The 13,568-nt window shown below is 53.3% G+C and overlaps 6 protein-coding genes across 6 annotated transcripts; 3 read left to right on the top strand and 3 right to left on the bottom strand.

Annotated features, from left to right (window-relative positions):
- Positions 1-349: 349 nt before the first annotated feature.
- Positions 350-1,746, top strand: bud22 (the record flags this gene model as incomplete). The annotated part of the gene is made up of 2 exons (XM_014691837.1): positions 350-538; positions 601-1,746. 2 exons carry the CDS (start codon positions 350-352, stop codon positions 1,744-1,746), a joined length of 1,335 nt encoding a protein of 444 aa, XP_014547323.1.
- A 381-nt stretch (positions 1,747-2,127) lies between these two features.
- Positions 2,128-3,720, top strand: G6M90_00g039710 (uncharacterized protein; the record flags this gene model as incomplete). Its single annotated transcript, XM_014691838.1, has 1 exon — positions 2,128-3,720. The coding sequence occupies one exon, from the start codon at positions 2,128-2,130 to the stop codon at positions 3,718-3,720; it is 1,593 nt and encodes a 530-aa protein (XP_014547324.1).
- Positions 3,721-4,240: 520 nt separating this feature from the next.
- G6M90_00g039720 (uncharacterized protein) lies at positions 4,241-5,902 on the bottom strand (the record flags this gene model as incomplete). Its single annotated transcript, XM_014691839.1, has 1 exon — positions 4,241-5,902. One exon carries the CDS (start codon positions 5,900-5,902, stop codon positions 4,241-4,243), a length of 1,662 nt encoding a protein of 553 aa, XP_014547325.1.
- Positions 5,903-6,819: 917 nt separating this feature from the next.
- On the bottom strand, positions 6,820-7,934 carry cyt-2 (Cytochrome c heme lyase; the record flags this gene model as incomplete). Its single annotated transcript, XM_014691840.1, has 3 exons — positions 6,820-7,102; positions 7,169-7,782; positions 7,848-7,934. The coding sequence occupies 3 exons, from the start codon at positions 7,932-7,934 to the stop codon at positions 6,820-6,822; spliced, it is 984 nt and encodes a 327-aa protein (XP_014547326.1).
- A 624-nt stretch (positions 7,935-8,558) lies between these two features.
- Positions 8,559-10,706, top strand: YPL109C (ABC1 family protein YPL109C; the record flags this gene model as incomplete). Its single annotated transcript, XM_014691841.1, has 2 exons — positions 8,559-10,592; positions 10,662-10,706. The coding sequence occupies 2 exons, from the start codon at positions 8,559-8,561 to the stop codon at positions 10,704-10,706; spliced, it is 2,079 nt and encodes a 692-aa protein (XP_014547327.1).
- A 778-nt stretch (positions 10,707-11,484) lies between these two features.
- Positions 11,485-13,215, bottom strand: G6M90_00g039750 (uncharacterized protein; the record flags this gene model as incomplete). Its single annotated transcript, XM_014691842.1, has 1 exon — positions 11,485-13,215. One exon carries the CDS (start codon positions 13,213-13,215, stop codon positions 11,485-11,487), a length of 1,731 nt encoding a protein of 576 aa, XP_014547328.1.
- Between the last annotated feature and the right edge of the window lie 353 nt (positions 13,216-13,568).

Consider the following 13,568-nt stretch of genomic DNA (forward strand, 5'->3'; position numbering starts at 1 on the left):
GTTGAAGCAAAGCGACTCCACGTCGTTTGGAAGTGAAGTTTTGATATATTCTACAGCGAATGCCGCAGACTATGGACACTTATTGAATTGAATAAATATCGCCATCCCCCGCTCCTGACAATGGTAATTATTAATAGTACGGAGCTAAGGAATTCCGCTAAGCCATGTCGCCACGATGTCACAGGGCGCGACAATACTCGCACTGTATTTCAAGGTGCGATAGCGCCGATAACCCAACGCCCCGTCACAGTGCCTGTGTTTTATCCACACCATGATATTTTTTGTTCGCGTTTCCAAAGTGGTGCTAGTTTATGGTGAACATTGCATAACAGGCGGTTTAATCGACGACATGCCGAAACGAAAGCGCAGCGGCCAATCGAGCGTACATGCCGAACTTGAAAAGTATCAGGATGAAGTGTTTAGAGCCTTGAAAGCCTCAAAGGGCTTTGAGAGGCAACGGCTTAGCAAGAGACTGCGAGACCCGGGCATCACACAGGACAAGGTCCATCGTCTAGAAAGAGAAATTGCAGTTCTCAAGGTGAGTGCTTGGAGAAGCCCCGAAAGTGCTATAGCATAGAACTAATATTCATGTGCATTCAGTCTCTCGATCTACATCAAACCGCTCGCGCGCACCTGCATTTATCGCTTCTCAAGGTCAAGTCTATCGCCTCCTCAGCAGACCTTCCTCAAGAGCTCCTGCGAGGAGTATCGAAGCCCGACTTGCCAGAAGATGAAAAAGCAGCGCTCCATAATGTCACGAGTGGGCTTTATAACCGTGAACCGGTGAAGCAGGTCGTGGGGAGAGCTGTCGAGGCTGTCTGCGGTGTGTTGAATGTTCCTGTCCCCGAGAACGACAGGCGGACACGCAAAAACAAAAAGGAAGACGGGGAGGAGCAGCCTTCGGCTCGGGCAGAGAAGCTTCCCGACGAAACGAAATTTGCGACGCCTAGTGAAAACCCGGCGGACGAGTGGGATGAAGAGTCCGAATTCGAGGGGTTTAGTACAGACGTGGACGATCCTGGCTCAGTGCTTGAGGAACAGGAACTTGACAGTGATGCTGAGGTGAAAGAGGTGACTGAGTTTGACAAGCTTGATGGCTTGCTAGGAAGCTCATCTGATGAAGAGGATGACTGGAGTAGCGACAAGTATGCCCAATTTCGAGGCAGAGAAACTGTCAACTTGGATGATATTTCGGTGTCTGGCTCTGGGGAAGAGTCTGAAGCGGAGTCTGTATCGCAGGCCTCGTCTCAATCTCTGTCTCCTCCTCCCGAGAAGAAACAGAAGAAGGATAAAAAGGCGTCCGCTAAGACGGGTCCCGTCAGGGATTCCACATTTCTTCCATCGCTCATGGGTGGTTATATTTCGGGATCCGAGTCCGCTTCCGACATTGAAGAAGCTAAACCAAAGAATCGTCGTGGACAACGTGCACGCCAGGCTATTTGGGAGCAGAAGTATGGCTCTGGAGCCAAGCATTTACAGAAGCCACAGAAGAAAAGTGGCCGAGACTCTGGTTGGGATATGCGCCGGGGTGCTGTTGATGGTGAGGACCGGGGACGAGGGACACCTTGGAAGAAAGGGATACAAAACCCTGTTGCAAGGAATGGCATGAGAGGTGATGGTGCGCCAGCGCCCGTCGCAAAGAGAGATGACGAAGGGAAATTGCATCCAAGCTGGGAGGCGAGAAAAAAGGCCAAGGAGTCTCAAAAGGCGGTAGCATTCGCTGGTTCAAAAGTCGTATTCGACTAGCATAAACGGCGCCAGACAACATTTAGAATAACACCCGCATAGGTCAAAAAAGTTATATGAACAATGCGTATGCATAAACCGCCTAGATACTCAGGTAGTATTTTGAGTCTGAAAGCTGTTCCCTACCTTCGTGTGCAACGACCAAGAGCTGGAAGGAGCGGAGGTAGCACGTTGCTGTCGTGCCAGAACTTATCGTGAGGCAACAGTTCTCTAACAAGCTCAAAATACATCCCACTACAAAACAAATTCTTGTACCCTATGGAGCTTACTCAACCACTTGACGTTGAGATCCGACCGAGACGATCTTGATTCACGCAGAACCTAAAAGGCGTATTGCCCTTGGCAGCATTCCAGCAGACGAATTCCAATCAAAACTAAGTGATGGGCCCTAGCAAAGATAATGGCCCACGAACCTATCACAATCACTGTTCGAATATCTACCATAGAGCTTCGGGCGATCAAAAAGTCCCCCAATATGGACCATCAGGCTCGTTGATCTACCAGGCGTCTCGTGGATCTGCCTTTAGCGACTGCGTCCGTTGTCAAAACGCCGTGAAGCAGGCGGAAACCAAAGTCCAGGACCATCTGCGACCTAGACGACTTCATCACGCATCCGTGAAGCTTGGCGGTGAATCAGAGATCCAAGTCGACGATGGAAATCATCTTTACTTTGTCAACAAAACCGACATCAGAGAAGTTGTGAAGATTGTACTAGATACGTTTCAACAGGAGGCGGCATACCAAGACAGCATCAAACGTGAAAACATTTCAGATAAGAATCCAAGCCAGAGCAGTCCCATGCTTCTGGAATTCGATAGAAAGAGAAATTCCATCACCCCGCGTCTCTCTGCCGTCGCTGAACCCGCAACCACCATCAGTGTGCCAAAGACGTTCTTCGCTCACACAAAATGGAACAGTACAGAACTATCTGCAGGCTATTTGAAAGATGACTTGTCAACAACAACTACCATATTGTCTCGTGGGAGCGTATCCGAGATAGTGTGGTCAGAAAATATATCGACTGGCGCTAACAGGCCATCGCGTTCCAGGTCGTCTGCAAAGGCATCCAACAAACCTTCAAATCACAAACGCATACAAAGGCAGCCTATATCCAAGTCTGCTCAATTTCAAGGTACTCTGATCCCCGAAGAAACGACGACACGGTATCTTACAAACCGGTTGGAATCACTGTCATCGAACCTCTCTTTTCAGAAGCGAATATCTCGATCGACTGATGAGGAGTCAAACATAACCTCGTTCCCCGAGCTACGCCCACGTCACTGCACAAACGACTGGCTCAACCCACCCGCTGAAATTGAACAACTTACTCAAGCCCCGACATCTGACTTATACCGTCGAGGAGTCGATGCACACAGTGGTAGGGCTCCCGCGTCTCCAGAAGCTGCTTGGCAAGCTCCCCAGCCCATAGCCATACCGTGTGACGACAGTATTTTCGACAAAGATCCTTTCTACTGCACTAATCTTTACCTTCAAGAGCGTCGAGCAACCAATGGCTCGACTTCTACTGGCAAAATCCGCCCAGGAAGCTCCATTAGCTCATCTGCCTATCAGCGACGCAGTTCTCAGGTTCCCCTTGCCTATGATTCGCCTTGGGACAGTCAGGAGGGTTTTATCCCTCGAATACTTGAGAAACTTCGGCGAAATACCCAGTACGATCTCAACCAGCAGGCATATCCACGGCCAGATGATAACGTTTGGTCTGCTGAGCGTAGAAAATCGCCTTCACCGGAAGCTGGGACTGATGCCAACGTTCGATCCAGAGACAGCATTGTGAAGGAACGCACTTTGAAGCCGCCGACGGCAGATAACTTGGGGATTTATGAAGCACTGACGGGAAGTAAAATGGTTGTCGGGAGAAAACGACATGACACGTGCTCAGAAGATAATCAGCCGCACGTATGCGAAAACGACATGGACCATACCAAGTGTAGTAGCAGAGTGCCAGTAATTTGACACTATGCACGGGCAGCCAAAATAGTGCATCTAGTACCTAATATACTTCTTACGAATCCCTACAGGACTCTATATCTGATATAGAAGACGTCCGTGACGGTACAGCTTGCGTGATTCCCTAGAATTGCCTGCACCAATGGCAGAGAAACCATGGACCCAGGAACAGTTTGTCTAACTCCCCAGACAAGGTCTTGCCCATCAAGCTTCAGTTTATATTATAAGAAATTGGTGTATACAGTCCTTAGTGGGTAAATATATTTTACTGTAGGTTATATGGTAACATATACTTGGTGGGCGAATATATTCTGCCACAGACTGTAAGTTATCCAGGGTAGCCACGCTGGAGTCGCATCAGAGAGCACCCCTGTGAGAAGCCAGGCCTTGTTCTTCAAATGGCAACCTCGTCAAAGTCAAGGGCACACCGGCACGTGGCAGCCGCGAGATGATAACCAAACACACCTCAGTATATCTATATTAAGTACCGTGTATACTCGAGAAACCCCACAACTCCACCAAGAGGCTAAATCGCCTTGGAAGCCCTCGCTTTGTTCTCTCTATGTCTCTTCTCCTTTGCCGCGCCCTTCCTTCTATCCATCCACGACTTGTTCAAGTCCCTCCTGTTTTCCCAGAACCATGTCTGGAAATCACTCGATCCCGATTGTCCCCGAGCCGGGGCACCTTCCTCACCATCCTGATCCTCGTCCTCCTCTTCTTCGGCGGCATCGTCCATGTCCACGTCGTCTGCTTGTGGAAAGCTCGTGCGACTGGGGTGCGCGGTGTCCGGGGTTGGCGCGGCGCTTCGGACGTTTCGCCATTCAAAGTCCTGTCGGGTGTATGGGGTCATGGGTATGGAGGGAGCCGCGGGTTCGTCTTCAATGTCATCGTCGTCGGCGTCGCCGCCGCCAAAGAAGCTGAATGGCTGGGATTCCTGCGCCGCCGTTTGCGTTGCTGCTGTTTCGGAGGGCTTGGCCCGTTTGTAGAGCGCTTCGAGGGGGTGGACTTTGCTAGCCGATGGGGTAGTGGGTGGCGGTGGGATTTTGATCTTGAGGCTTCTGGAGGAGCTGGATGACATGGGCCTCGTGTTGTCGGCTTTGTTGGTTGGAGATGATGCTGGGTCTTCTTCCTCTTCGCTAGAGGAGTCATCGCTGGATGTATCGTCTCCTTCTGAACTACTTCCACTGTCCTTCTCTTCAGCCTCAACTTTTGTGACATTCACCGCTTCGGATTCATCCGGGTCAGAGTCTCCATCCTCCTCTTCCTCTGACGACGTTCCGCTGCCGCTGGTGTCGTCATCATCCGATTCCTCCTGTACGGCAGCCTCCTTTTTGGAAGACGCCTTGCGCTTCGGCGTCGTCACTGGCAGATCTTGCTTCTTCACAACTTCCACAACGTTCCCATCCTCATCAACCCAGCCTTTGCCTTCCACAAACTCTGTTGCCGGCTTACCATTTGTTTCAGGCGCCGTGTTCTTCAAGAAACTGGGGAATTTGGTGGTCTTTTCAAATTCGTGAACCGTGACCTCTCGAACGTTTCCTTTCTTCTTTTTCTTCTTATGGGCGTCTGCTGCCGGCAAATTGCCCACCGCATTCGGTGGCAGCTTTGTCTTGAGAAGACACTCATCCTGGTCTGTGTACTTGGATTTTTGCCGCCTCCTCTTCTCCTGGTCCTTGTCCTTGGTAGATTTGTCCTTGGTCTTCTTGTTCTTCCGTTTTGTATCAGCGGATTCCGTCCAGCCTCGCTTGACTTTTCGATCCTCGAGCACAACTCCTTCCACCACCTTGTGATCTCGCTTTCGTCTTTTTGAGCTCTCAGATTCATCTTTGGACTTTCTCTTCTTGCTCTTAATCTCAGTGTCCACATCACCCGTGGGTTCGACTCGATCCTCCGGCCGCGCTTTTTCAATCCGCATCTTGGAGCCCTTCAACGTGGCGCCATGGAGCTTCCTTTTCAGCTTCTCGGCCTCCATTTGAGGCAGGTCGACAAACCCGTATCGTTTCTCGGGGAAGGTCTCGAGCGTGTGGAAGGAGATGTTGCGCGCACTGGGAAGCACAGAGGCTGGGATGACAATCTTCACGAGCTCCTGGTCCAGAGGCGTGATGTGCAGACGGGTGTAGCCGTTTTCGTCCGGTACAAGAGCCTTGGATACTTTGTCGCTTTTTGTGGGCGACAATTCTGGAGCCATGGGTTCCAAGGGCCCGTTGCAGTGGTGCGAAAAGTCGAATGCTGCCTGGTTGTGAACCCGAGCCGAAATTGGGGTCGATATGTTAAACAGGCAGAAATTCTGCTTGCTGGCGGTTAAACTTCTCTGACGAAGCAAAGCTTTGGGCGCTAGTGGAGAGTGAAAAGATACCAAGTACCCGCTCTATCCGTCAGGCGGGGCGGGTGACTTTTGGTGCGTAGGGCCCTCTAGTGCCTCCGGGCAACCAAACACGCAGCACCCTTTAGTCCCAATCGGGCCGGAATCAGTTCCCACCTTGTGTGTGTGTGATTTACGATTAAAAGTGCGTTTTCAAGGTCTTTGAGAGATGTGTGCCATTTGAGGCTATCTAGGCCGCTGTATCGGGTTCAAGTCCCGGCTGCGCCAGTCATTTTTTCTTCCTTATCAATAGCTTCAAGGTCTACAAATTAACATATATTTTTTACATATAAATTTATGTATGGAGATGCCTGATTAACACGGCGGGACCTCGAGTTGCGAGTGCTGCGTGTTTATCCCCCCTCCAGTGTTCATAAACGCTCCAGTCTCTTTCAGTTGATGTCTGGGCGAAGATGACTTGTAGAAAATTCCAGCCAGCACCGAACACGAGCAAGCAACCACATACACCTGCCTAGGTACCAATAGCAATTACACCTCTGGTCGCTTTGTTAAAACCGGCATCCAACTGTATTACGACCACATAACATCAACCCAGGTTGCCCTCAGGTCCAACGGTTTTAAACAGTTCTTGAATTATAACTATTATACAAAGCATGCCAGTGCGTATCAATCGTGAGTGCGTGCTTAGGAAACCGGTTTAGGTTCATTATGCCGTTGCGGAGTAGAATACATTGCTTCTTATGATACAATTACAAACAATAAACGCCTTCTTTTATACTGATCTAACTCCAAGGCTTCGAAGCGTTGTGTCGGAAGAAGGGTTGCGGGTCTTGCTCTCGCTTGTCGCCCCCGATAGCCTTCCACCAGACGTCTGTACTCCATCGGATAATGCGCTCGGCGGCGCCTCGTGGGGTGGCGGCAGGTCGGACGTCGAGGTAGAAGACAGGTTCACCAGTTGGCTCGGGTTCACCGGAGTAGTAGTCGATGACATATCGGATTTGTTGTCTCTCGCCGTTGACATCTCGGGAGACGTACCAGTCGTGGCGGTCAAATGGCGGTTCAGTGCTGCGCAACGTTAGAACGCCATGTGAAACTCATTCATACAGTGAGGTTTGCCGCTCGCAAACTTACCCAAACTTTGACGGGTAGATCCAGCCCAACACCTGCAGCATAGTTGCCTTGGGGGTCAGATCCTTGGGACGGCCCTGAAAACGGATGAGGGTAGGCTCGGCATCATTGACATCCCAGTTTCGCTCCATCTCCTCCGGTGCATGCGCCTCTCCTCGCCTGCAAACCTGCCATCCGTTGTACAAGCCCTTGCCAAAGCGCTGCTCCCAGCCAATAATTTCTGCCCAGGCGCCTTCGTTGAGAAAGTTGTGAACTGACACCATGGATTCGACAGCAGTGATATCGGTGTCTTCGTATCCCTTGCGCAGGAGAGCATTGTACATTTGCTGCGGCGAAGGATACTCCCACGTGCCATCCCCGGACCCCTTTGGTATCGTGGATTCTTCTCTGCTTGTTGGCAGCGCAATGGCTTGATTGGGAGCACGCTCCTGCGACAGGTCGGGGAACATGTAGTTGAGCGGGTTCAGCTGCGACAGCAGAGATTTGGGTTTGTCCTGGGTTGTGCGAGCCTCGTGAGGCACAGGGCAGCCAGACGCGGATGGGCCAGGAGCCTGCTCGCGGGGCTTCTCATTGGGGTTCAGCGCATCGAGAGTCTTTTGATGCATCGGACATCCAGCCTGGAAGAGGAAGAGGGTTAGAATCCATGTTCACGGGCCACATTGATGAGATTTATGCTGCGTACCGGGGGAGCTGTATTGCCAATGACTGGGGGATGGCCGCTGGGTGTATGCGCCGCGGCGGGAGCAGGCTCAGCCCAGAACCAGCCCATGTTGACGCTCAATTATTGCAAAAGAATTAAAATAAGAGTAAAATAATGGGGGAAACCGACGGCTGAAGCGCCAGATGCTTTACAGACAAAGTATACGAACAAGGTTGACGGCGTCGATGCCCGGGGAGGGATCAAAGTGACGAGAAGAGAAATTTAGCAGCATGAAAAGTACGGAATCTTATCGCGCCCCGGCGAGGCCGTGGAGCGGCCACTGTGGTGGAGCACACCAGACTGATTGATGTCTGGTACGGAGTACACCAGCTTGACTCAAAATGGCCGTGCCTCCCTCCGAGTCACTATCGTTTATGCTGGTACTAGGTACATGCATACAACTACTGCCAGCAATCACAACGGCAGCCCACTGAACCCACTGCACGTGCATGTCCGGCTTCTCCCTGCCGTCTGCGCTCAACTGCCCAAGTCTCCTACGTCACCAATCCCGTGTTGTACTAGTACCGTCGACCGCTGTGGGCGCCTACAGGCCTTGCGGGCCTTCGATGATGGACCCGAATTTCCATGTGCTGCCGACGACAACTCCTCGAGCCCCATGTCCCCATGTCCCCATGCCTCGTCGAACATGATAAATTCCGCTTGCAAGGAGGATTCGACTGCCTGTGAGCCGATATGAGGACCGGCTTCATCTTGGGCCGGACTTGTTTTCGGCCCTTGCTGCGTTCGCAGTCCAGCTCGGTTCCTCTTATACGCCGCGTCGCGTTCCGACTTCACCACACACGCCAAATACCATGGACGGGCCCGGGAACAAAGGGATATTCAGCGAGGAGGGTTATACTGCAAGCCTCGACCGGCGTGGCTGCGCTGAGTGCTGGGGCCTTTATAGAGATATCGCAAACGGACAACAATGGCACCGAACAAACGGGCGAACATCGAATGCTAGAGGTCTCCCGCGAGGAGATGCGAAAAGCTGTTGGCGACCACGAAACCGGACTGCTGAGAGCGGCGCACAAGGCTGTCCTCTTCTTTGACCTGTATGTGTGGGAGCCGGTCTGCACAGGCTTTCGCTTTCTGCACCTCCTCGCCATCTTTGTGCCCGTCATAATCACGGTTCCGGCAATTTGGATTGGGAAACGCCGCCCCGAGCGTGACAACGAACGAAGCGGCACGCTTTGGTGGTACCAGTTTTTAGTCAAGGCGATGGAACTTGCAGGCCCTGCCTTCATCAAGCTGGGACAATGGGCGGCATCCCGAACAGACATCTTTCCCAATGAGATGTGTGATACCATGTCGAAGCTTCACTCGAATGCGCCGGCACACTCCATGCACGCAACTCGCAGGACCGTCTCGGCAGCATTTGGCGGGCGCGAGTTTGACGACATCTTTGATGAATTCGACGAGAAGCCCCTGGGCGTGGGGGCCATTGCGCAAGTCTACAAGGCCAAGCTCAAGCCAGAGCTCGCCATGTCAAAGGGCGGCATGAACGGCTCCGAGGGATACGGCGGGCTATCAGAAAACGTCCGGCGCAACGTCGAAACCGTGCTCAAAAGCTCACCAAAGCGCGTCCCCTCATCGTACGTGGCCGTCAAAGTCCTCCACCCCCGAGTAGACAGAATAGTCCGCCGCGACCTGAAGATCATGCACTTCTTCGCATCCATCCTCAATGCCATCCCGACAATCGAATGGCTCTCGCTGCCCGACGAAGTAGCTCAGTTTGGCGAAATGATGAAGCTCCAGCTCGACTTGCGCATCGAAGCTGCCAACCTCGAGAGGTTCCGCCGCAACTTCAAAGACCGCACAACCGCCTCATTCCCCTACCCCTACACAGACTTCACCACGCGCAACGTGCTCATAGAGGAGTTCGCCCAGGGCATCCCGCTCGCCGACTTTATGGAAAACGGCGGCGGCGTTTTCCAGCACGACATTGCCGACGAGGGCCTCGACGCCTTCCTCCGCATGCTCCTCCTGGATAACTTTGTCCACGCAGACCTCCACCCGGGCAACATCATGGTGCGCTTCTACCAGGCCGCCCAGCCTGAGCTCCGCCTGCGCAAGAAGCCAGACCGCAACGCGCACGACCAGGAAGCGGACGTGACGGAAAAGGTCCTCGAGCGCCTCCGCCCCTTCAGACGCCGCAAGAACAAGGCCGCCTGGGAAGCCGAGCTGGCCAAGATCGACGCAGAAGGGTACCGGCCGCAGCTCATCTTCATCGACACAGGCCTCGTCACCGAGCTCAACGCCACCAACCGCGCCAACTTCCTCGACCTCTTCCGGGCCGTCGCCGAATTCGACGGCTACAAGGCCGGCCACCTCATGTGCGAGCGCTGCCGCCAGCCCGAGGCCGTCCTGGAAAAGGAGGTGTTTGCCCTCAAGATGCAGCACCTCGTCCTCAGCGTCAAGTCGCGCACGCTGGCGCTGGGAAACGTCAAGATTGGCGATATCCTCCAGCAGGTCCTCTCCATGGTGCGCAACCACCACGTCCGTATGGAGGGCGACTTTGTCAACGTCGTCATCAGCATCCTCCTTCTCGAGGGCATCGGCCGCAGCTTGAACCCCAACGTCGACCTGCTGAGCAGCTCCTTGCCCATCCTGCGCCAGCTCGGTGCCCAGAGCGGCGCGACAATGGCCAAGAGCGGCGACTTCAGCGTCATCCTGGTCTGGGCGGGTCTCGAGGCGAGAAAGTTCCTGCAGGCGAGCATAGAAGATGTAAGTTTTGTTCCCTCTGAGCCGATTCAATCGCACGTGTTTCCGATGGCCTCGTACTGATTTGCCTAGGTTGAACGATGTGTCAAGTATGATTTGCTTTCACCGAATGTATAAACAGGTAGGGTTGTGTCGAGTACTTGCACGGCGGTATTTGTCTTGCATTATTTTTTTTACTTTGTTTACAGGAGCGACATCCATGGGTAATCATGTTGTTGCATGCATGGTGGGTGGCAAAGATTTGGCATAGATGCAAAATACATGAATAGAGGTGCGCTAGCGCTAAGCATCATCTTCTCTCTTGCATATACGATAACTAGTAAATATACACGTGTCAAATTTTCTCAGTTGCATACCCTTTGTCGTTTTGCCTGGGCATTGTATCCATGACATCACAGTAGCAATTCGCAAAGGAGAATGGAGACAAATCTCTTGCTCGTAAGTCATCAGCCTGTATATTAAAGATTTTTATCTGTAAATGCACCGGATGGCTATGCATCTGTGTAAACCCCAGCCTGACCTGCAAATATTTTGTCTACTTGACCGAAGAAGCCCCTGGTAGTGGAATCGCAATGCCTTCGCAGAATAATCAGACAAGATGCTATATAATATCACAGGACGCGTGCCTGAAAAAAAAAAAAAACGTATAAATATGGTGGGCCACAAGTGCCGGAATCTCCAACTAAAGGGCAGCGGGAGGGCGTTGGGACCCGAGCTGGAGTAGTTGTGAGTGTCTCGAACAGTCGACATGAAAGTGATTTGTGTCCGTTGTAATTGTTGAAAGAAGTTGCTCTAGGGTGTTGCTCGGGTATAGGAACAGGGCATCAGTATGGGTGATTGCTGCCTAGCAAATGAGGATGGTGAGTATCGTTCGACAACCAAAGCCCACATCTCTCTAGTCAGTACTGGCGCTAAGATCCATCGATTTGTCCCATAGATTACGAAGCAGAGCGTTCGTACCATCCTCCTCTTCGGCCGCAACTAGGCTCGCTCCGCTTAGTCGTTCATTCAATTTAGCAACGTCGTCTCCGTCAAAGCTGGAACCAGCTCCATTGGTTCTAATTGATGCACCAGACTTGAGCGCGGTTTGGCGCGGATCCGGCATACTGACGTTTCGAGTATGTCGAGCATTGACATCCACAGTCCGTTTGCCGTTCAAAGAGCCAGCAGCTGTGCGTGGAATTCTTCGCTTCTTCTCCATCCCGGGAAGGCGACTGAGGCGGTTCAAAGATCGAGCAACGGGGTTTTGATATCTCCGAACGACGAGGTATTCCATGCCTGTTCGTTCCAGCAGTTTGCCAATACGAGGATCACGGCTGTTTCCTCCGTCGTAGCCAGGACCCCCAACGCCGATCAATGGGCTCGCTCCAACTACACCCACTGCCCCTGTCAATGCTTGGCCAGGCTCCAATACTGAGCTAGCCCGCTGCAAATTCAACTTTTGCTGTGTGCGTGATGTTTCTGCCGCCGGGCCCACTGTCCGCCTGCCAGCCTTTGGTACCAAGGCGCTGTTATCGATTTCGGCCGATGGCACCGGCACCGCTTCGGCATCGTCATTTTTTGGGGCCAGATCGATATGGGTCATTGAGTCGGGCCTTCGGGGGACATCATTCGGACCTCGGCCAGTGGCATGAGCTGGGTGATAAAATGAACCCTGGCTTGCCAGGCCAGAACTGGCAGCATCGACAAATCGGGACACTAGCTCATCTTGATTGCTCCCTGCCGAAGGCGTTACGTTGCGACCAGTAGAGCTGACGGAGCGGGACAGTTGCGCCGGTGCTGCATTGGCAAGGTCGACGGTCATTTGCGGCGGTGCACCGTGCGACGGTGTTCGCTGTAGGAGGCGAGAGGTGAGGTATTCTTTATGGTGAGATGTTTCACGGTCTGGTGACGGACGGTCTGGTTCCCGGGATTTGGAAGTAGTACTCGGGGTCACGGGCCGCGAGTTCTCGGTGCTAGGTCCGTGCCTCAAAGACGATTGAGCGCTGCTGTTGAGCGAGCCTTTGCGTGAGAGATATGGTGAATTGGAGCCGCTGGCATCCACCCACTCGTCTTCGGGATCGTCGCTCCCCAGGTCAAAATGCACCTGGATCTTGCTGGGTTTAGCAGGCTGCCTTTGTATACCCGTGCCGCTCGAGCTTCGTTTGAGCTTGTCCGACGACCGAGTCCGTTTGCCAACCTCGACGTGTGAGCGATTGCGCTTCAAGCTCGTGTGCGACAAGCTCTTGGGCAGATTGGCGGGGAAAGACTGGCGGGAGAGCTTGACTTCGCTGGTGGCTCTGCGGTGCGGCGGCGGGCGCAGGGCGACTTGGTCGAATTCGGTGGGCGAGGTAGGTCGCGAAGCTGGTCGTCGATTCAGCTTGGAGGGGTGGGCATGAGGTTGAGGGTGAGGATGAGCGTTGCCATGCTGTTTGTGGACAGCTTTTGAGGAAGGGACGCGGGCGTGCAGGCGACCAGCGTGGCCGACGTGGTGCTGCTTCTGGTGATGCTTTGTACGATGAGGGTGAGACGGAGCTCCCGAGGTATTTGTCGTGTCGCTGTGAGAGTCGCTGTCCCGGTGGTTGAGGGGAGGGCGCTTTGATTGGCCACCGGACGATGCGTTGTCCAGGTCCCTGTCTCGCGGCATGGTGTCGACGGTAGCACCTGCGCACTCCAGGACCGAGGTACTTGGCTTGTACAATACTTGAGGATGCACACCAGACTGCAAGACGCCCGAGGAGGAGTACGGAGCGCCAGACCAAAAAGTACCAGAGCCCGCGTGCGCACCTGCTGTGGTTGGGGTCTCGGGCAAGTGGTGCAAGCGCTGGCTCGAGAGCAATCAATGCTGGGTCGGAGCTGATGGGTCGAGCTGATGGCTGGCACTGGGGGCGAAGACGGCGACGTTGGGAGACATGCAGCGGTGCGATGCTGCGGTGCTGCGGTGCTGCTGAACACTGCAGAGGCTCTCGTCCGACCGAAGGATGTGCCGTCTTCGGCTGC

Source organism: Metarhizium brunneum, chromosome 2, assembly GCF_013426205.1.
Source record: "Metarhizium brunneum chromosome 2, complete sequence".
Taxonomy (NCBI): domain Eukaryota; kingdom Fungi; phylum Ascomycota; class Sordariomycetes; order Hypocreales; family Clavicipitaceae; genus Metarhizium; species Metarhizium brunneum.